Source organism: Salmo salar, chromosome ssa22, assembly GCF_905237065.1.
Source record: "Salmo salar chromosome ssa22, Ssal_v3.1, whole genome shotgun sequence".
Classification (NCBI taxonomy): Eukaryota; Metazoa; Chordata; class Actinopteri; order Salmoniformes; family Salmonidae; genus Salmo; species Salmo salar.
Window position 1 is genome coordinate 52383155 of NC_059463.1, and position 23741 is coordinate 52406895.

Consider the following 23741-nt stretch of genomic DNA (forward strand, 5'->3'; position numbering starts at 1 on the left):
CCAGGGTGAGGTGAGCATCAAGCCGGAAGGGGTGATGCCAAACCTGCGCCCAAGACCGCCAGTGCGCCTCTACGGTCCGGTGTTCCCCGCTACACGCACTAGCATGGAGGTGCGTGTCTCCAGGCTGGCACGCCCGGTACCAGCCCCACGCATCAGGCGTCTAGTGCGTCAGCCCAGCCTCGCCAGTCAAGAGTCACCAGAGCTGCCCGCCAGTCAAAAGTCACCAGAGCTGCCCGCCAGTCAAAAGTCACCAGAGCTGCCCGCCAGTCAAGAGTCACCAGAGCTGCCCGCCAGTCAAGAGTCACCAGAGCTGCCCGCCAGTCAAGAGTCACCAGAGCTGCCCGCCAGTCAAGAGTCACCAGAGCTGCCGGCCAGTCAAGAGTCACCAGAGCTGCCTGCCAGTCAAGAGTCACCAGAGCTGCCCGCCAGTCAAGAGTCACCAGAGCTGCCCGCCAGTCAAGAGTCACCAGAGCTGCCCGCCAGTCAAGAGTCACCAGAGCTGCCCGCCAGTCAAGAGTCGCCAGAGCTGCCCGCCAGTCAAGAGTCGCCAGAGCTGCCCGCCAGTCAAGAGTCGCCAGAGCTGCCTGCCAGTCAAGAGTCGCCAGAGCTGCCCGCCAGTCAAGAGCCGCCAGAGCCGCCCGCTAGTCAGGAGCCGCCAGAGCGGCCCGACTGCCCGGAGCTGCCAGAGCGGCCCGACTGCCCGGAGCTGCCGGAGTGGCCCGACTGCCCGGAGCTGCCAGAGTGGCCCGACTGCCCGGGTCTGCCAGAGGTGCCCGCCTGCCCGGATCTGCCAGGGTGCCCTGCCTGTCCTCCGGTCCAGCCCGACTGGCCCGCCTGTCCTCCGGTCCAGCCCGAGTGGCCCGCCTGTCCACCGGCCCAGCCCGAGTGGCCCGCCTGTCCTCCGGCCCAGCCCGAGTGGCCCGCCTGTCCTCCGGCCCAGCCCGAGTGGCCCGCATGTCCTCCGACCCAGCCAGAGTGGCCCGCATGTCTTCCGGTCCAGCCAGAGTGGTCCGTCTGCCAGGGTCAGCCCGACTGGCCCGCCTGTCCTCCGGCCCAGCCCGAGTGGGCCGCCTGTCCTCCGGCCCAGCCCGAGTGGCCCGCCTGTCCTCCGGCCCAGCCCGAGTGGCCCGCCTGTCCTCCGGCCCAGCCCGAGTGGCCCGCATGTCTTCCGACCCAGCCAGAGTGGCCCGCATGTCTTCCGGTCCAGCCAGAGTGGTCCGTCTGCCAGGGTCAGCCCGAGTGGCCCGTCTGCCCGGCGCAGCTATCGGCGCCACCGAAGTGGGAGACGCCGAAGGTGGAGCGAGGTCCACGTCCTGCACCTGAGCCACCTCCAGGATAGGTGGGTTGGGAAGGAGGGTGTAGCACAGTGCCGTCGGTGACGGCAGCCACCCTCCCTTCCCTCCCTTATTGTTTAGGGATAATTGTTTATTGGTTTTGTTGGGGATTATTTCTTTGTGTTGTCTTTTTTTTAGGTGCATTCCGGGGTCTGCACCTTGAGGGGGGGGGTACTATCACGTCCTGACCAGCAGAGGGAGGTATTGTATCAGTTGTGGTCAGGATGTGACAGGTTGTTTGTATGTTAAGGGTTGTGTTGGGGATGGGACTCCCAATTGAAGGCAGGTGTGTTGAGTTGCCTTTGATTGGGAGTACTATATAGAAGGGTGTGTTTTTCTTTGGGATTGTGGGTAGTTGTTTGTGTGCACTGCATTTGTTTTAGCCTGCCACACTGTTGCCGTTGTGAGTATTGATTTTTTGGTTTTCCAGTGGATACTTTACTTGTTTTTATCAATAAACATGAGTATCCACATTCCCGCTGCGCCTTGGTCCATTCCTAACGACGGTTGTTACAGTCACACTAAAATACAAAGCATCTGGCTGTATGATGTCACACTACAATACAAAGCATCTGGCAGTATGATGTTCCACTAAAATACAAAGCATCTGGCTGTATGATGTCCCACTAAAATACAAAGCATCTGGCTGTATGATGTCACACTACAATACAAAGCATCTGGCAGTATGATGTTCCACTAAAATACAAAGCATCTGGCTGTATGATGTCCCACTAAAATACAAAGCATCTGGCTGTATGATGTCCCACTAAAATACAAAGCATCTGGCAGTATGATGTTCCACTAAAATACAAAGCATCTGGCTGTATTATATTAAACAAAAATACAAAGCATCTGGCTGTATGCTGTTCCACTAAAATACAAAGCATCTGGCTCTATGATGTCACACTGAAATACAAAGCATCTGGCTGTATGATGTTCCACTAAAATACAAAGCATCTGGCTGTATGATGTTCCACTAAAATCAAAAGCATCTGGCTGTATGATGTCCCACTAAAATGCAAAGCATCTGGCTGTATGATGTTACACTAAAATACAAAGCATCTGGCTGTATGTAGCACTAAAATAAAAAATAAAAGTGGTAAGGCCAAAATGAATCTGTAAATATTCATACAATCATGAAGCAAAATGTATGTTTGGCATTAAAAAAGTTATCCTTTTTAGATGAAACTGTAATAAATATTTTCATATGTCACCAAATAATTGATTAAAATACACTGTTTTGCAATGAAGGTCTACAGTAACTTCAACAGCACTATCTTGGGTAGCACCATGGTGTAGTCGGGGGACAGCTATCTTCAGTCCTCCTCTGGCCACATTGACTTCAATACAAAACCTTTTGAAGGCCTCACCCCTTCCATAGACAAGCATGGTAATTATGACCACTTCCGGAGAACGTCCTCTAACCAATCAAAACTTTTGCAGTATGAACTGACATGTTGTCCATCCAATTATAGAATTAGGATCAGAGAATGAACCTAGTGAGTTGTATTGGGATTGTGCCACAGAGCATTATGGGGGTACTATGTTTTGTGAAGCTTGGTGACATTGTCGGATAGAGATTAAGAGTGAAAAGTGATAGTTGAGCAATTATTTTGATATTACTCAATTCAAATTAGTTTTTTCTATTTACAGGAGACGGAGGAAGTATATTATAAATTGTTTTCTTGGTTTAAGAACTGTATTTATGTGTCCAGTTAGTGACATTTATTTAAATGTGCCTTGCTAACTTCAGTAGCTAAACAAAAACCCTGTTCATTTTCTGGGGTACACGGTGCAAATTAAAAGTGAGGGTCGATCTCTGCCTGCGATCAGTTTCATGAAGAAGAATGAAAAGGTGAGGGCATTCAATACCAACTGGTATCAAAAGTATAACAGCTGCTTAACAACAAGTCTTTCATCAAGCCGCCTGTATTGCTTGGCCTCGCCTGCTATTTGGAAAGTCTGAGTCTTGGGCGAAAGAGGGGTACAGTTACCTGAAGAACATCGATCGTTCAGCAGGCAGCATATAAATGCCCACATCAGATTCAAGCTTCTGGGAAAAAGCTGCCTCGATCATGACGAAGGTCTGCGTATTCAAACTGTGCGACACAACGAGAAAGTTAGAAGAAACAGGGATGTTCTCAAGTGGTTTATCAACACCACTGCGTTTTTGGGGCCTGAAAGAATTTGCTTTTAGAGGACACTACGAGAGGGAACGTTCCGCCGACAAGGGAAACTACAATGAGCTTGCAGAGGCAATTGCAAGTAACAATGCTTTACTTTGCTGAACATATGGATTTTTCCACTGTCTTTTCTGGGATGTCGAAATCAATTGCGAATGATTTTATAGCTTCCATCCCTTCATCCATTAAAAGTTAGATTAAAGAGAGAGTTTGATGCAGGGCATGTTTTCGTGTGCGCTCAAGTAGGCTTTCACTTTCCTCCGGTATCTATTTAGCAAAGATGAAAACACATAATCACACAAGCAAAAACTCACGATCTGACATGCTGAATGGGATGAATCAACTGTAGGCTCCTAATAAGATCAGCTGCATACAGCCTATGTGCCCTGTCCATCTGGTCAGGGTAAACTAATTGGTAACGTTATGTATTTATAGTCCATTTGTGTGCCAGGAGAAAATGTGAATGTGATCAAATTTGGTTTATATTCAACATTGGGCTGGCTAGGCTGCCTATACGTTTTCAATCCAAAATGATTCACTGGAATGAATCAAGCAACATAATAGTGATGACATACGTGAGGTCATTTTGTTTTTATACGGCCTACAGTTGCATAGAAGTGCATGATTGCAACATGCATGAAGCAAGCTCAGCCCTGTGAGTTGTATTGTCTCCCCCCCAGGATGAAAGGCCAGGAGTTTTTTTCATCTTCAGTTTTTTAAAACCATGTGACCGGAAAACTGGTCCCATCATAGCCCATATACATTTTTTTTACAACTGATTAATCATTGCCATAGGGTACAGAATTTTCCTGCTTAGGTTATAAGATAAGGAAAAACTCCAGGTCCCTGGAGGTAAAAATTGCGCCCCCCCCAATCTGGGACCTATGGTGCCACCAGTCTGCTTGCAGGTGTCAGTTTTCGTCAGGTATGTGGATGATCAGGGTGTTGGTCAGGGTGTTAGTCAGGGTGTTATTCAGGAATGTTTATTGGGCTAGTTTGATGTGTGAAGTGGGCAAGATGCCAACTCTGTGTTTAACTTCACGGAGAAACTTGTCCAAACCTATGATGGCGCAGTTGTAATGGAACGTATCAGCTATTTGTATTTCCAGCTAAGTTCCCTCCTGTTCCCTGATATTAAGAGGTGATGACCACTCCACTACCATTGTCAACTCTGTCATGACATGAACTGAAGCCACATCTCATGTGCCCGCTCATCCACTAGCACATTGAATGTTTCCTCTCCAAGCACCCCTATCAATTTTCTTTCATTACTCTATGTAGAGTCCATCACATACAATATCACAGTATTACACATCAATGATTTTACTCCATGCTTGAACTAACTTATTCTTAGCTTTTTGGTCTAACTCTGTAGTGTGTTGTGTTATTGTTATTTGTCTTCCCAGACAAATCCTGTCCTGCACTGAAGTCAAGCCTCTGAACACCTCAACTCGTGCCGCATACCCTCATTCAATCACTGCTGTGAGGGAGGAGAAGAGAGGGAGAAGGCTGTGTACCAGTAGAGGGAGGAGAAGAGAGGGAGAAGGCTGTGTACCAGTAGAGGGAGGAGAAGAGAGGGAGAAGGCTGTGTACCAGTAGAGGGAGGAGAAGAGAGGGAGAAGGCTGTGTACCAGTAGAGGGAGGAGAAGAGAGGGAGAAGGCTGTGTACCAGTAGAGGGAGGAGAAGAGAGGGAGAAGGCTGTGTACCAGTAGAGGGAGGAGAAGAGAGGGAGAAGGCTGTGTACCAGTAGAGGAAGGAGGAGAGAGGGAGAAGGCTGTGTACCAGTAGAGGGAGGAGAAGAGAGGGAGAAGGCTGTGTACCAGTAGAGGGAGGAGAAGAGAGGGAGAAGGCTGTGTACCAGTAGAGGGAGGAGAAGAGAGGGAGAAGGCTGTGTACCAGTAGAGGAAGGAGGAGAAGAGAGGGAGAAGGCTGTGTACCAGTAGAGGGAGGAGAAGAGAGGGAGAAGGCTGTGTACCAGTAGAGGAAGGAGGAGAAGAGCGTCCCCTTGACGGAAAACAAAAGGGGAAAATAACATTGAGACACGACCAGAGTTTAAGTGAGCGGTGATGTGATGTCATTATTTCGCTCATGAGGGTGCAATGGCTGGCTTCCTGCCTACAACCATGATGCAACAGGAACTAGTGGCTTTCTGTAGACTGTTGTTTATCCGCTGCCTGCCATTGTACTGTGACAGTAGTAGCCAGTTCTGTCATCGTACTGTCTGACAGTAGTAGCCAGCAGTGGTGGAAAAAGTACCCAATTGTCATACTTGAGTAAAAGTGAAGATACCTTAATAGAAAATGACTCAAGTAAAAGTCACCCAGTAAAAATACTACTTGAGAAAAAGTCAGAAAGTATTTGGTTTTAAATATACTTAAGTATCAAAAGTAAAATTATAAATAATTTCAAACCAGACGGCATAATATTTATGAATTTTTTATTTACTCATAGCCAGGGGGACACTCAGACACAATTTACAAATGAAGCATTTGTGTTTAGTGTGTCAACCAGATCAGAGGCGTTAGGTATGACCAGGGTTGTTCTCTTGATAAGTGCATGAATTGGACCATTTTACATTCAAAATGTAACAAGTACTTTTGGGTGTCAGGGAAAATGTATGGAGTAAAAAGCTCTGATTCAAGGACCCAGCTAGACGATGAGTGGCACTGTGGGTACGTGTGTATGAGGTGAATGAAAACAAAGAGGTGTGTGAAGAGGACTGGGGGTCTTTTCTCTGACCTTGAGCTCAATAGACTGGGACTTTGTTGAATGCTACTGAAGTGTGTGCACTTCCCTCATTTTAACAGAAGATATATTACATTACAGCAAGACAAATATTTGACAAACATACATTTTGCTTCATGAGTGTATGAATATTTACAGATTCATTTAGGCTTTACCAGATTTATTTTGTATTTTAGTGGGACATCATACAGCCAGACGCTTCGTATTTTAGTGGGACATTATACAGCCAGACGCTTCGTATTTTAGTGGGACATCACACAGCCAGACGCTTCGTATTTCAATGGAACATTTTTATTTCTATTTTATTTTAATTAGATTTATTTCACCTTTATTTAACCAGGTAAAACTGCAACCTGGCCAAGAAAAAGCAAAGCAGTGCGACAAAAACAACACAGAGTTACACATGGGATAAACAATCCTACAGTCAATAACACAATAGAAGAATCTGTATACAGTGTTTGCAAATTAAGTAAGGAGGTAAGGCAATAAATAGGCCTATAGTGGCGAAGTAATTACAATTTCGCAATTTACACTGGAGTGATATATGTGCAGATTAGGATGTGCAAGTAGAAATACTGGTGTTCAAAAGAGCAGAAAAACAAATATGGGGATAAGGTAGGTAGTTGGTTGGATGGATGGGCTATTTACAGATGGGCTGTGTACAGCTGCAGCGATCAGTAAGCTGCCCTGACAGCTGACACTTAAAGTTAGTGAGGGAGATATAAGTCTCCAACTTTCGCAATTCGTTCCAGTCATTGGCAGCAGAGAACTGGAAGGAAAGGCGGCCACAGGAGGTGTTGGCTTTGGGTATGACCAGTGAAACATACCTGCTGGAGCGTGTGCTATGGGTGGGTGTTGCTATGGTGACCAGTGAGCTGAGATAAGGCGGAGCTTTACCTAGCAAAGACTTATAGATGACCTGGAGCCAGTGGGTTTGGCATTGAATATGTAGCGAGGACCAGCCAACGAGGGCATACAGGTCACAGTGGTGGGTAGTATATGTGGCTTTGGTTACAACACGGATAGCAGTGTGATAGACTGCATCCAGTTTGCTGAGTAGAGTGTTGGAGGCTATTTTGTAAATGAAATATCCGAAGTCAAGGATCGGTAGGATAATCAGTTTTACGAGGGTATGTTTGGCAGCATGAGTGAAGGAATCTTTGTTGCGAAATAGGAAGCCGATTCTAAATTTAGCTTTGGATTGGAGATGCTTAATGTGAGTCTGTAAGGAGAGTTTACAGTCTAGCCAGACATTTATAGTTGTCCACATATTCTAAGTCAGAACCATCCAGAGTAGTGATGCTAGTTGGCAGGCGGGTGTGGGCAGCGATCGGTTGAAGAGCATGCATTTTGTTTTACTAGTATTTAAGAGCAATTGGAGGCCACGGAAGGAGTGTTGTATGGCGTTGAAGCTCGTTTTGAGGTTTATCACAGTGTCCAAAGAAGGGCCAGATGTATACAGAATGGTGTCATCTGCGTAGAGGTGGATCAAAGAATCACCCGCAGCAAGAGCGACATCATTGATATATACAGAGAAAAGAGTCGGCCCGAGAATTGAACCCTGTGGCACCCCCGTAGAGACTGCCAGAGGTCCGGACAACAGGCCCTCCGATTTGATACACTGAACTCTATCTGAGAAGTAGTTGGTGAACCAGGCGAGGCAGTCATTAGAGAAACCAAGGTTGAGTCTGCCGAAGAATACGGTGATTGACAGAGTCGAAAGCCTTGGCCAGGTCGATGAAGACGGCTGCATAGTACTGTCTTTTATTCATGGTGGTCATGATATCGTTTAGGACCTTGAGCATGGCTGAGGTGCACCCGTGACCAGCTCGGAAACCAGATTGCATAGCAGAGAATGAACGGTGGGATTCAAAATGATTGGTGATCTGTTTGTTCACTTGGCTTTCGAAGACTTTAGAAAGGCAGGGCAGGATGGATTTAGGTCTGTAACAGTTTGGGTCAGAGTGTCTCCCACTTTGAAGAGCGGGGTGACCGTGGCAGCTTTCCAATCTTTAGGAATCTCAGACAACATACAGCCAGAAGCTTTGTATTTTAGTGGGACATACAGCCAGATGCTAACAGTGGCATAAGCCTGTTTGCAAATCTTTCTTAGAGTGACAGACTTGAAATCTGAAAGAACAATAAGTTAATCAGGATATTTATGCATTTTATTTTATTTTATTTGACAATTTAAAATGCATTAAGAAGCCACACCAGTCAACAATACATGCACCACAATTACAGAGAATTACATAGACAAAGTCAAGCCATGTTACACTTGTTTTCAACAATCATTTATACAGTAAGATGTACAGTAGGCCTGAAAATGTTTAATCTTCATGTGTGACCGACCAGCTCGATTCAGTCTTCTGTAGCAAAATTTGAAATTGTTTTTTTTACATTAGATAAAACTAGAGACTCAGAATTAGAAAACGGTATATCATACACTACAGTTGAAGAACAATGGGAAAGTAATTCTGCTTTGAAAGTTGAAAAACTTGAAATCTCACTTTTGAGAAAATGACCCTTGAATGTTTTATTACTGCTACTGAGGAGCTCTTCTTTGTCTGCACCCATTCAGCATTGTTCACACCCTCTTAAGCCTTAGCCCCAACTATCTCTTTAAGGATTCACATGTGAGGCTATGTACTAAACAAGCAAAGTACTAAACTATCATCAAGACTAAAGGCTGGTTTATACTACGTGTTTCGACAGTTGTTGCGGTGACATCATGAACATTCAATTGTCGTCCGATATCAAATTTGTTATTGGCTTTATGAAAAACTATAAACATAAAAACTACAGGTTGCATGACATCAACAGCCTGGGGGTCAAAAATAGCATAACTAGAAAATAGCTAACGGTTGTGTGTGATGAAATAGAAGCAGGACATTCTACCAGAGAATTATAGAACTTGGACACTGTCTCGGTGGCCTAACGTTATATCCTAATTTGACTTAACAGGAAAATAAGGTATAAATTGTGGAACTTATCTGAGTTATTAGAGTTATTCTCACGAGGGCTTTACTATCTACGCAGTGGGGGGACAACACCGGTGACGGGTTTGATGTACACATTGCAGCTTGCCTTAATGTCCCTGAATTGATCACAGTTGAAGCCGGCCACTAGCTTCTTAGGACCGGGTCTGTATGGTGTAAAGGGCATCATCACACGTAGTCGTTGCCCTTGTTTTAGCAAAGGCATTCTGAGGAGACACATGTGAAAAACATTATACCTCAAGGCAGCTTTAGATCTCTAAACTTTAACACACAAGGTAGTGTAAAATATTTCAGATGGAAAAACTCTAAGCTTTAACCACATGAACAGCCCATGAATGCATGTACTTTCTAGTTTAGTCAAGAGCTAAATAATCTCTTGTGGACAGACTACGTAACATAAATTGTATTGAATCATCTGTCAAAAGACTGTGATGCCACAACTAACAAGGAACCGTAGTTCTGGTGCTTTGGTTTCCTCACCAGATATCTGGACATATCAGGACTGGGTGGAGGTGGTGCTGAAAGTGTGGGCGGGGATTTCAAGCAATGATTTCAGACAATGATTTCAAGCTGAACGTTTTCAGAAGGGGGGCTTGGCTGAGAGTTTCTGTTTAGGGGGCTGGTGACTTCTCTAGTCTCATTAGTATCTTCTGTCAAACATTTCCCACCAGAACCTAATCAAGCATTTTACACAATTTCCTGAGATTTTAGGTCTGGGTTTCTGAGATTAAGAGCTAAATTGTCAACTTGACGAGCAAAGTTTCGGTTTGTCATAAAACCTGAATCCATCCCACTTGGCAAAAACTGGGTCCACATCCAGGATTCAAATTTGGACACATTTCACTGGGCACAGACGTCAGTTCAACATCTAGTTCTGATTTACATTTGGTTGAGTTATCACCTAATGTGAATTAGAACTCAACAAAAAAGGTTAAAAGTTTACTTCTTGCACATCCAATCAGTTTTCCATGTTGATTCAACATCATCACACTGATTTTTTTGGTTGAAATTACATGGAAACAATGTTGATTCAACCGGTTTTTGCACAGTGGGATGGAATCAGGTTTTATGACAAACTAAAACCTTGCTTGTAAAGACATAAGAGAAATGTCACAAAGACCTACCTGGCTTCCATTGTTTCAGTCAGCAAGCCACTGCCGGTCACTGTTATGAAGCAGTTTCTCAGACCTTCGGATAGAGGGTTCTCAAACACAACCTCTGCCGTCATTTCACTATACTGCAATTCAGATCCAATGGCCTAAAAGAGAGCACACATTCGAAGAAAAGAATTTGCTAAATAGTATATTATATTGGAACTGTCACACTGAATAAACCCCATCTCCAGTTTAATGGCTGTTACTGATATTAACGTTGTATTTAATAGATCAACTGTTCAGATGACAGTCTAACACTTTAGATTTTCATCTTCACAACACGTTTATTCACAGGCCAACCTTTATTGTCCTTGCAAATTGCTATTCTCGCTACTAGTGTGTTTGCCACCTATAAACTAACATGGTAACCCAAGAGTATGTAAAGACCCCCAATGAATGTCACTCAGAGAAAGTTGAGCTGTTCTAAGTAGGTGATTGGAGTGGCTTAACCTGTCTGGGCTAGGGGGCAGTATTTTCACGGCCGGATAAAAAACGTACCCGATTTAAACTGGTTACTACTCTTACCCAGAAACGAGAATATGCATATCATTAGATTTGGATAGAAAACACTCTAAAGTTTCTAAAACTGTTTGAATGGTGTCTGTGAGTATAACAGAACTCATATGGCAGGCAAAAACCTGAGAAGATTCCAAGTAGGAAGTGGACGGTCTGCGATTTGGTAGTTCTCCTTTTGCTTGTCTATCGAAACTACAGTATCCGTGGGGTTATGTTGCACTTTCTAAGGCTTCCATTGGCTCTCTAAAGCCGCCAGAAAGTGGATTGGGGCGTCTACTGTCTCTGGGCAAAGTGAATGGAAATGCGCATTCACGAGACCTCGCCATTTTTTCTTTTCCTCTTTGAATGAATACAGTATTGTCCGGTTGGAATATTATCGCTATTTTACGAGAAAAATACCATAAAAATTGATTTTAAACAGTGTTTGACAGGATTCTAAGTACAGTAATGGAACATTTTGAATTTTTTGTCTCGAAATGTGCTCGCGCGTTACCCTTTGGATAGTGACATGAACGTATGAACAAAACTGGGGGTATTTGCACATAACTATGGATTATTTGGAACAAAAACAACATTTGTTGTGGAAGTAGCAGTCCTGGGAGTGCATTCTGATGAAGAACAGCAAAGGTAATCAAATTTTTCTAATAGTAATTCTGACTTTAGGTTGCCCCGAACTTGGCGGGTGTCAAATTAGCTAGCCGTGATGGCTGAGCTATGTACTTAGAATATTGAAAAATGTGCTTTCGCCGAAAAGCTATTTTAAAATCTGACATAGCGATTGCATAAAGGAGTTCTGTATCTATAATTCTTAAAATAATTGTTATGTATTTTGTCAACGTTTATCAAGAGTAATTTAGTAAATTCACCGGATGTTTTCGGTGGGAATACAATTTCTGAACATCACACTCCAATGTAAAAAGCTGTTTTTTTTATATAAATATGAACTTGATTGAACAAAACATGCATGTATTGTATAACATAATGTCCTAGTAGTGTCATCTGATGAAGATCATCAAAGGTTAGTGCTGCATTTAGCTGTGTTTTGGGTTTTTGTGACATAAATGCTTGCTTGAAAAATGGCTGTGTGGTTGTTTGTGTCTATGTACTCTCCTAACATAATCTAATGTTTTGCTTTCGCTGTAAAGGCTTTTTGAAATCGGACAATGTGGTTAGATTAACGAAAGTCTTATCAAATGGTGTAAAATAGTCGTATGTTTGAAAATCAAAATGATTGCATTTTTTAGGTATTTATATTTCGCGCCACGCGATTCCACTGTCTGTTGAATAGAGTGGGACGCTAACGTCCCACCTAGCCCATAGAAGTTAAGGATCTGACAGACTGCGAAATGACAATGTTGGGAATATGCAGTACTCACTTTGATGGTGAGCGAAGGGCTCTCTGGCACAAGGTCTTTCTCTGTGATGTACACTGCCTCACTCTTGTCCTTGTCTGTGACCACAGCCGAAACCTTGATGCTGTTGCTCTCCCGCATTTTCTCACCATACACAAAGAAGGGGATGTGGATTGGTATAGTCAGATCTGCCAACAGAGACAATGCATTTGATTGTCAAGGTATCACAAACGTTAACATTCTGTGGTGTCCTCAGTACAACATTAGCAACCCTAACATTCTGTACCATCCTCAGTACAACGTTAGCAACCCTAACATTCTGTAGCGTCCTCAGTACCAAATTAGCAACCCTAACATTCTGTTGTGTCCTCAGTACAACGTTAGCAACCCTAACATTCTGTACCGTCCTCAGTACCACATTAGCAACCCTAACATTCTGTTGTGTCCTCAGTGCAACGTTAGCAACCTGACTGCCATAAGAGTTAGAGTCAGTCGATTTGCTACAACGCTATGGCAGCTATACATGAGAATTTACAGCTTTGTTAAATTGACCAGTTAAACTCTAACTATATGTACTCCTGAAACACACCACGTTTTTGCCAAAATCAATCATTGAGATTGATATGTGCGTCATACCAAGGATGTTGACAAAGAATTATGAAGGTGAATAGCTGCAATGTGCTCTTGGTTTTGTTAAGTGTTTCAGTTCCCTTTGTTCTGTGATGTAAATGCCTCCCTGTGTGTACTACTGTGTTAGTTAAACCTTGTAGGCCTACTCACGGAAAGAGTTTGGAACATTTTCACTCTACCTTGGTTGGGAAGGAGTTTCAGTTCTTTCAATTCGGTCTGTATCTGGGAGGATGGGATCCCGGTGTATCTCATGGCCTGAACGTTGACATTGATCACTAGTGTCCGAGTTTCACTGTCGTTGCTGTTCAGTATAAGCTTGAGGTCGATGTCTTTGCCGCTGACCGGCTTGGTCAGCTCCACGATCTTCATGGAAACGCCAGGTTTGCCGTCATGGGTCCCGTTTGAATTCTCTCCGGGTATGTTGAGTCTTTTCACAGCTAGATTGTACACAGCTCTCTCCTTTTCTGTGCCTGTTTGAAATGTGTGACATTTTGGATGAGTACCTGGTGACTCAAGCAGTTGCTCTCACTCACCTGGGAGAATTATTGTGACAGGTGGACACAGCACCATTCTGAATCATCTCTTAAAACCTGTTAGGGCTAGGGGGCAGTATTGACACGGCTGGATAAAAAAACATACCCGATTTAATCTGGTTACCACTCCTACCCAGTAACTAGAATATGCATATACTTATTACATATGGATAGAAAACACCCTAAATTTTCTAAAACTGTTTGAATGGTGTCTGTGAGTATAACAGAACTCATTTGGCAGGCAAAACCCTGAGACATTTTCTGACAGGAAGTGGATACCTGATGTGTTGTATTGCCTTTAAACCTATCCCATTGAAAAACACAGGGGCTGAGGAATATTTTGGCACTTCCTATTGCTTCCACTAGATGTCACCAGCCTTTACAAAGTGTTTTGAGTCTTCTGGAGGGAGATCTGACCGAACAAGAGCCATGGAACGATGATGTCCCATTAGACACCTGGCGCGCGAGTTCATGTTGGGTACCCTCGTTCCAATACGTTATAAAAGAGTATGCATTCGTCCACCTTGAATATTATTCATGTTCTGGTTAAAAAAGGCCCTAATGATTTATGCTATACAACGTTTGACATGTTTGAACGAACGTAAATATATTTTTTCCCCTCGTTCATGACGAGAAGTCCGGCTGGCTTAGATCATGTGCTAACAAGACGGAGATTTTTGGACATAAATGATGAGCTTTTTTGAACAAAACTACATTCGTTATGGACCTGTGATACCTGGAAGTGACATCTGATGAAGAGAATCAAAGGTAATGGATTATTTACATAGTATTTTCGATTTTAGATCTCCCCAACATGACGGCGAGTCTGTATCGCAACGCGTATTTTTCTGGGCGCAGTGCTCAGATTATTGCAAAGTGTGATTTCCCAGTAAGGTTATTTTTAAATCTGGCAAGTTGATTGCGTTCAAGAGATGTAAATCTATAATTCTTTAAATGACAATATAATATTTTACCAATGTTTTCTAATTTTAATTATTTAATTTGTGACGCTGACTTGACTGCCGGTTATTGGAGGGAAACGATTTCCTCAACATCAATGCCATAGTAAAACGCTGTTTTTGGATATAAATATGAACTTGATAGAACTAAAAATGCATGCATTGTCTAACATAATGTCCTAGGAGTGTCATCTGATGGAGATTGTAAAAGGTTAGTGCATCATTTTAGCTGGTTTTATGGTTTTGGTGACCCTGTCTTTGAATTGACAAAACATTACACACAACTCTTGTAAATGTACTGTCCTAACATACTCTAAATTTATGCTTTCGCCGTAAAACCTTTTTGAAATCGTAAAACGTGGTTAGATTAAGGAGATGTTTATCTTTCAAAGGGTGTAAAATAGTTGTATGTTTGAAAAATTTGAATTTTGACATTTATTTGGATTCAAATTTGCCGCTCTTGAAATGCACCTGCTGTTGATGGAGTGCACCACGGGTGGCACGCTAGCGTCCCACCTAGCCCATAGAGGTTAAAAAAGTACAGAACTATTTCCCAGACCAACCAGAGTTCTCAAATATATAAAATACGCTTATACCCTTATGATAGGGATAACCCTTGTAACGTTGCATTATTTCCAAAATCAATTGATAACAGTTCAACCTTGATATAGTCAGAATCTCGGTTCATTCAATACCAACCCTCTGCATATTTATAGTTGGCCGTGATGTCCACTCTCTTGTCACTGCCCACTGCCTTGGTGCTGATGTTCTGGCCTACGGACACACTGTCCGTGGAGATCTTTTTCTTGGAGCCGTCAGCGAACACCATCCAGGTTACACGGTCGGCGTTGACTTCGGCGAAGACAAAGGGCACATCGTATTTGAGGTCAACACAACCCTGCAGTATTGCCTTGACTGGAGCAGGGCCGCAGCAGTAAACGTCTGGGGGAGGGGAAGAGAAAACAACATGAGCGTATAACAGGGAGTTCCCTTCATGTCTCCCAGACCCAGGACACGAACTCAGAACCATCTGCACAGTAACACATACAGTACATACAACCTCCAGAAGTGTGTTATTATGTAAGATGGTGTGAGATGAGATGGAAGTTGGACAGTACCAGTGCTTTTCTCCTGGGGGGTGGGGTCCACAACCTGCCAGCCATCGTATAAGGAGCCTGCTGAGAGATCGGGCCGTCTCATCCAGGCCTCCACCCACACATGGTAGTTCCTGAGCAGAAACACCAGTCTTCAAAACTTCATGCTATTGGCATCACTCTTTATACTGTAGCCACAATGACCTCATGTTACACTTACCATACACTGTCGGGGCTCTGTTTGGGTCTGACTCCATAGTCGGAGAAGAAGTCGTCAATTGTCAGGTTTTTGTCGGTGTCGTGGGCTGACTGAAAGTTGGAAACCACTCGACATGGGATTCCCAAACACCTCAGTACTGACAAGGAAATACATTTCAGGCATACTGGTTAACTAAAACAACACATTCAAAGAATACTGGTTAACTAAAATAAGCACATCCAAGGCATTGACACGCAGCCTCTCTCCTCTGATCAGAGGTGGTGGGTAATCTTGCCATCCCTCTCAAAAACCAATCACAGCCCTGGGTATGAGCGCATGCAATAGTAGTTCTATTTAAATAACATTGTATTGATTGACTGACTAAAATAATAATTGAAGAGAGATTGGACAGTGATAGCCTACCTGTGCACATTACAGCGGCGAACACCCAACACTGGCCATACTTGACTGGATTGCTGCCATTTTTGAGCCACCTCCTTAGTACCTCCACACTACCGTTCCAGTAAGTGGGGGACATGCCACCATCGTATCGACCATCCCACCGCCCCATCAGGACACCTCTGTCATCGTTAGCGTTGATCTGGGCAAGGACAATAATGTTCAAATTAGATTTCAGAACTGTCATTTGGCTGAGTGAATGTGTTTTTGTACTATCTAAAATGTAGTTGCTTTCCTGGATCTAGATTGAGCATAGCCTTGGACTAAAAAGCATGTTCAGTGTGGAAAGTTATTTTTAGTCCAGGACTAGATTTAATCTGGCTCCGGGAAACCAGTCCTATATGTGTAACAACACCTTAATTAGTGGCACTGGAACCATTTATAGTGAACAGGGCTAGATGATGTTCCAGAAATGTACCAATGTATTTTATTGTGCTGTTTATACAGAACTATGAGCTTATGATGATTTAAAGAATGTTACTGTTACTAGGTGGGTTTAATAATGTTGTCACAGTTACTAGTGGGGTTCAATAATGTTGTCACGGTTACTAGATGGGTTTAATAATGTTGTCACTGTTACTAGATGGGTTCAATAATGTCACTGTTACTAGTGGGGTTCAATAATGTTGTCACGGTTACTAGATGGGTTTAATAATGTTGTCACTGTTACTAGTGGGGGTCAATAATGTTGTCAATGTTAAACCAATAATGCTGTCACTAGCTAGGATTTCCATCCAAGTGGCGCCAGATATTCATGTGAATATTCTAAAATCATAAAAGCATTAAAACAATATGCGCCTTTTCCCACCAGAGATGTGTTTCCATTAAATTCATACGTCACTACTTCACAGGAGCAACATTTCAACGTAAACATTAATTTTTTATCTAAATACGTTTATTGGCAGAAATGCCTTCTAGAACATGTGAACTTTCATGTGCCTTAATTAGAAACTTGTATTCCATCCATAAATATGAATACAATTGTTAAATTACGAGCCTAGTTGGTTTAGCCACGGGAAAAGTCAGGAACCTATAGCGTGTGTTTACCACATGGCCTCACATATGAATCCTTAAAGAGATGAACGGGGCTAAGGCTTATGAGGATGTGACCGATGCTGAATGGATGTAGAAGAGCTCTCCAGTAGGTGTACCAAAACATTCAAGGGCTATTTTCTCAAAAGTGGGCTTTCAAAGCAGATTATTTCCACATTGTACCTCAAATGCAGTGTATGATATACCATTTTCTGTCTCTGAGTCTCGACCTTTATCCAATGAAAAAAAACGAATAATAATCACATTTTGCTACATAAGATCGAGGCGGTTGGTCACATTTTAGAATAAAGCTGTAACGTAACAAAATGTAGAAATTCACAAAAGGTCTGAATACTTTCCGAATGCACTATAGCCAACATGATAAGATTATGTTTTATTTGTCAAACGGCAGCCAAGCATCGAGGATCATGTTACCAGAATAAGGCCCTCAATATTTAATAGAAAGAAATATCAAGCTCATCACCTTGCACATTCACCACCCTGTGAACTTCATCATTAATTGATTTATCTGTAGCCTAATAAACGGCATGCTTTCCCGATGAGTCGTAGTGGGACGACCACACAAGATGTCATTGCGTGATTCCAAGTTTACTTCGATATGATGGTTATTAAATCAATATTTGCGAATACAAGCATTTTCACCAACATTTCTCTCATAATTAATTTTACCGACTCAAAACCATCCCACCTTGTCTTGTGCATTTTGTTTTGTCAACATTTGTAAAGTTGACTGCCACATTTTCCATCAGCACTTTCATGAAATGTCATGAAATGTTTTATCTGACATGTACTTTACTCGCATAAAAAGGTTGGATGGAAACCTGTTCACTGTTACTAGTGGGGTTCAATAATGTTGTCCCTGTTACTGGTGTGGGTCAGATCTCCAATCTTACCATGGCACTGACCACCCTACTGACATAGATGGGGTTGCAACGAGCAGAGAAGTCGTTCGCGGGGTCACTCAGACACTTGGGATTCACGTCAAGCAGCTTCAGGCAAATGTCCACTATATCGTCTTCAAACTGGAGAAACAATACATTTGGGCAGGTTAGCTAGAAACCCTACAACAATTTCTAAAATGTCTTGTCTATACTAACTTACAATTTTGTAATTTAACAGACGCTCTTATCCAGAGCGACTTACAGTATTGAGTGGATAAGTGTTCGTAATGGTCTCCCGCGGTAATCGAACCCCACAACCCTTGCGTTGCAAGAGCCATTCTTTACCAATGGAGCCACGCAGGACTCTAGCCAATCACGTAGACTAAGATATCGTGTGACACTTGGGGTCGGTTTCCTGGACAACAGATTAGTCCTGGACTTCTCTAGAGTAAAAATAATTTGGGATGGAGATTCTCCATTGAGTTTGCTTTTTAGTTGAGGAATATATTTAATCTGTGTCCAGGAAACAAGCCCTATATGTTATAAGCAGCTAGCTAGTACTTTTCAACTGTACAATACTGTATTGTTTGTTCTGTGTACCTGTCCGAAGTTCCACGCCATAGAGCTGATGTATTTGTCAGAACCTTTGTACACCAGGCCTTGTTCTCTCATCACATACTCCTGCCTCTCCTCCTCTTCAGGTAGATGCACCCAGTCCTCTACAGCCCGCAACAAAATACAGCCGTTTTAAAAACATGAATTATAAGAATTTGTTCCACTGACTTGACTAGATAAATATAAAATACATTATTATACAAACTGAAATGAAAGGGTATCTGGACAAGGTTTAAATTGCGAGTAACTTTAACATGTTATCATGCTGTTACTGTGTTATGACCACTGTCTCCCATGCTAGAATGTAGTGTTACCAAGCTGTGTTACCAGTATGTTACCAGACTTTAATACCAGGATGTTATCATGTTGTTACTGTGTTATGACCACTGTCTCCCATGCTAGAATGTAGTGTTACCAAGCTGTGTTACCAGTATGTTACCAGACTTTAATACCAGGATGTTAGCAGGCTGTGCGACCAGGCTGTGCTGCCAAGCCTTGCTGATAGGCTGTGCTACCAAGCTGTTACCAGGATGTGCTACCAGGCTTTGCTACCAGGCTGTGCTACCAGGCTGTGCTACCAGGCTTTGCTACCAAGCTGTGCTACCAGGGTGTGCTGCAAGGCTGTGCTACCAAGCTGTGCTAATAGGCTGTGCTACCAATGAAGTCATCACATGGTTTCAACAGCAATGCCACCACTTTGATATTAGAGAACAGCATTCATAACCACAGACTGTCATTCATATAATGTTGCTCTGGATGTTGTGGCCCATTGTTTGCATCTGTGTGTCTATTATGTTCCAAAACAGTTATGAGGCGTCTTTCCAACCCATACAGCGACATGGGTTACTACAATCTCTGTAAAGTTAGCCAATTCCAGCTTTTAAACTGATGAGAACATTCAGGAATGCTACATTTGACACCCTCTGGATACTGTATCAAATATTGACTGTGTGTTACCATGGCTGTATTATTGATGCATTCACAGCATTTGTTGTCCTTTCTGTGATTAAAAAAGTGAATTTATCACAGTTCTAGTTAACATTTTTACGAATGCTTTAAACTCCAATCTAAAGTATTAAATATGCTTTACCATAATCTCAAATCTCGTTCACAGGAAGTGAATTCATTGTCCAGAATTCCCCATGAGGGATAATAAAGTTGTTTTGAATTGAATTGTGTTTACCTTTGCACCAGGGATTAAACAGCAGAAGGAGCTTGCCCAGGCTGCTGCCCACTGAGGCGGTGGCACTGGTCTTTACAGACAGCCTGTACTCTCCCACTGGGGCATCTGCTGGGCTGGTGATGTCCAGGGTGATTGAGCCCGCCAGGAACACTGAGCCCTGGTGAACCTTGGCCTTCCAGGAGGAACCCTTCCCACAGCCCTCAGGTAGCCTGAACACTGACCTGGTCCCCAATGCCTCCGAAGGCTGGGGCCCTGGATGGAGAACAGAGGATGTTGTGGGTTGTGTTCAGTAGGAATGAAATTGATGAAAACTTTCAGAAACAGTGATTCACTGGGAGTACAAAAAATTACTAGTCCCCATTTTCCCTCAGAACAGCCTCAATTCTCCAGGGCATGAACACTACATGGTGTTGAAAGCGTTCCTCAGAGATTCTGGTCCATGTTGATGCCAATGCTTCTCACAGTTGTGTCAAGTTAGCTGGATGTCCTTTGGGTGGTGAACCATTCTTGATACACATGGGAACTGTTGAGTGTGAAAAACCCAGCAGCATTGCAGTTCTTGACACACTCAAACCGGTGCGCTTGGCACCTACTACCATACCCTGTTCAACGGCACTTAAATCTATTGTCTTGCCCATTCACCCTCTGAATGACACACATACACAATCCATGTCTCAGTTGTCTCAAGGCTTAAAAATCCTTTAACCTGTCTCCTCTCTTTCAACTACACTGATTAAAGTGGATTCAATAAGGGATCATAGCTTTCACCAGGATTCACCTGGTCAGTCTATGTCATGGAAAGAGCAGGTGTTCCTAATGTTTTGTACACTCAGTGTATTTGTCGAATAAGATTCAATATTTTCTGACAGCGTAACGTTGATGTCAGGAGTACATATACATTACAACTGGAGGTATCTCAAGTCCTGTCATTGGTGCAATTCAGTTTTTAGATTAAATTGAATTGACTTCAACTCAGGTATGTAAAATGCATACAAGGATTTGTTCCAATGTCATTATTACTGAACGTGTCTGTCTTGTCAAAGGGGACTAACATAGGGCCGATTTCCCTACCCTAGCCTAGATCCATCCTAGTGTGTTTTAGTCCAGGACTAGCATAATCTGGGTCCGGGAAACTTTTAATACAAACAGCCCTAATAAATAGCAGCGATAAATAAAGTTATTCTATTTTCTATTCTAGATAGCTCACCTGTCTCCACCTTCAGCTCCAGGAAGTCTGTTGTGGGCCTGGAGGGGCCATGGAGTTCAAAGGTGACCAGGAAGGACTGGCCTCTCCTGACTATCAGTCTGTTCACTGAGATGTCATTGGTTTTGTGGGCTGTGTTGTTCTTCTCACAGTGGAGCTCTACTTTACCAACGTCTTCAAGAAAGAATGAAATTAATACATATATAGATAAAACATTTTTCATTTGAAACTGAATTATCCCTTAGTTAAAATCCTGCTTTTCTATTTTTCCTGATAATACAACTTTTATGTTTTCTAGTGTGGGTGTCTGTTTCTGTGTTTGATGTTGTCTTGCCCAATGTTTGTTTGTCACATTTTTGCCTGACGGCAACATAGCAGAAACACTGTCAGTGCTAGTTTAGATCACTGGATAGAGAAAACACTTGTAGCCTTTCACCATGCAAAATGCAGAATAAATATGCAGAAAGAAATAGGCGAAAGACCATAGACTTAGGAATTAGAATTTAATATGATCTCTATGTAAAAGACAGCATTGGGCCAGTATGAAATGGTATGAGGAACCTATGACAATAATTCAAGTGAAACATGTATTTTTCAACTTTGCTATTGTTATCTATGCCAGTGGTTCCCAAACTTTTTATAGTCCCATACCCCTTCAAACATTCAACCTCCATCTATTACCCCCTCTAGCACCAAGGGCAGCGCACTCTCAAATGTTATTTTTTGCCATCATTGTAAGCCTGCCACATACACACTATACGATATATTTATTAAACATAAGAATGAGTGTGTTTTTGTCATAAACCGGCTCGTGGGAAGTGACAAAGAGCTTTTATAGGACTAGGGCACAAATAATAATATAATAATTATCAATAATTGTGCTTTTTATTTAGCCATCTTACATATAAAACCTTATTTGTTCATCAATTTTGGACCCCCTTGTGGCCCCCCTAAATGTGGAGTATGAAATAATTTTTACATAACTAATTTTTGCTCTCATAATTTTTTTACATCCGTTATTAGACAGTGATGATGATTATGAACATGGTCTTTTGCCTGCTAATGCCTGCAATGCAGTGAAGAAAGCGATATGACAACAATAACGTGTAATGTAACTGGCCCCTCTAACAGTACAACTGGCCCCAGCTTGGCCCCCCCCAGTTGAAATGGTCTAGAACCGCCACTGTTTAACAGATGAACAAATACCAACAAGGATGATCTTTCTTTGTAAGAAAATGTTCCATTCTACAAGTCAAGTCACCCAATTACCCATTCACTTTACTATATTACCCTCTGTCACTAAACATGACATAGGCTACCTTGACAATGCAATAGTCACATTTTTCAGCATCTGAATTTGATCAAAAATCTTGCAATGAGCAGTGTTAGTTGACTTACCAAAACCCATTGAAGCTGTCTCTCACGTGGTTGTGTTGGTAAGTGGATTGAGTTGCTTGTTGTAGTACTGCAGTACTGTAAGTAATGGAAGGATGCCAGGGCTTTTAAAGGAGCCCTACCCATGTTATAAGAATGTCTCAAATTTCACACAGTTACTAATGTACACACCTTTTCTTACTTTCAGGAAAATGTGTCATTACATAGTCATCATCACCACATCAGCATCTACATTAAACCAGAAATGTGAGTTTATGTGCTGTGTTGAGATTGAACTGCTGTAGTTAGCACTCTCTAAATGTGTCTTCATCTGCTGTGTTGAGATTGAAGTGCTGTAGTTAGCCCTCTCTAAATGTGTCTTCATCTGCTGCGTTGAGATTGAACTGCTGTAGTTAGCCCTCTCTAAATGTGTCTTCATCTGCTGTGTTGAGATTGAAGTGCTGTAGTTAGCCCTCTCTAAATGTGTCTTCATCTGCTGTGTTGAGATTGAACTGCTGTAGTTAGCACTCTCTAAATGTGTCTTCATCTGCTGTGTTGAGATTGAACTGCTGTAGTTAGCACTCTCTAAATGTGTCTTCATCTGCTGCGTTGAGATTGAACTGCTGTAGTTAGCACTCTCTAAATCTGTCTTCATCTGCTGTGTTGAGATTGAACTGCTGTAGTTAGCACTCTCTAAATGTGTCTTCATCTGCTGCGTTGAGATTGAACTGCTGTAGTTAGCACTCTCTAAATGTGTCTTCATCTGCTGTGTTGAGATTGAACTGCTGTAGTTAGCACTCTCTAAATGTGTCTTCATCTGCTGCGTTGAGATTGAACTGCTGTAGTTAGCCCTCTCTAAATGTGTCTTCATCTGCTGCGTTGAGATTGAACTGCTGTAGTTAGCACTCTCTTGATGGTTTGAGTTGTATTACATTGTTCAATGTGTTTTTCTGTCATATGGTGACTTTAACCACAGACAATCAGCATGGCAGTGAATCAGCACAGTGACTACTACTATCATGAGCATCATCTTGAGGTTCAAAGGTGGTTATCCTACAGTACACTGATAGAAAACATAACATATATTAATACAGTCATCATACATCAGGGATTGACATTAAGGGTTACGCTATTGCCCAGGGTAAGAGACTTGAGCAGTCACACAATTTGAGTCTGCTCTGAGGTTGCCCCATTCTGGAGGGGATTTGTATTTACTGGTAACCAAAACACAAATAATTGCAGCAGTCTGGTCTTTCTCCCCTGTGTGTAGGTG

At 42.7% G+C, this 23741-nt stretch overlaps 1 protein-coding gene across 1 annotated transcript; it reads right to left on the bottom strand.

The window, feature by feature from the left end:
* Positions 1–8419: 8419 nt before the first annotated feature.
* LOC106597223 (protein-glutamine gamma-glutamyltransferase 2) lies at positions 8420–22601 on the bottom strand. Its single transcript, XM_045705612.1, has 13 exons — positions 22493–22601; positions 21098–21268; positions 19891–20142; positions 18693–18811; positions 18105–18233; positions 16123–16300; positions 15721–15856; positions 15525–15634; positions 15106–15348; positions 13094–13384; positions 12309–12472; positions 10387–10520; positions 8420–9468 (listed from the first exon to the last, which is right to left on the bottom strand). The coding sequence occupies exons 1-13, from the start codon at positions 22500–22502 to the stop codon at positions 9291–9293; spliced, it is 2115 nt and encodes a 704-aa protein (XP_045561568.1). The 5' UTR covers positions 22503–22601; the 3' UTR covers positions 8420–9290.
* Positions 22602–23741: the final 1140 nt, after the last annotated feature.

Coding starts and splice junctions, on each gene's coding strand:
- LOC106597223 (XM_045705612.1), bottom strand. Junction 16,301..18,104: donor GTAGGGTGGTCAGTGCCATG/GTAAGATTGGAG, acceptor GTCCTTGCCCAG/ATCAACGCTAACGATGACAG. Junction 10,521..12,308: donor GCCCTTCGCTCACCATCAAA/GTGAGTACTGCA, acceptor GCTCTCTTTTAG/GCCATTGGATCTGAATTGCA.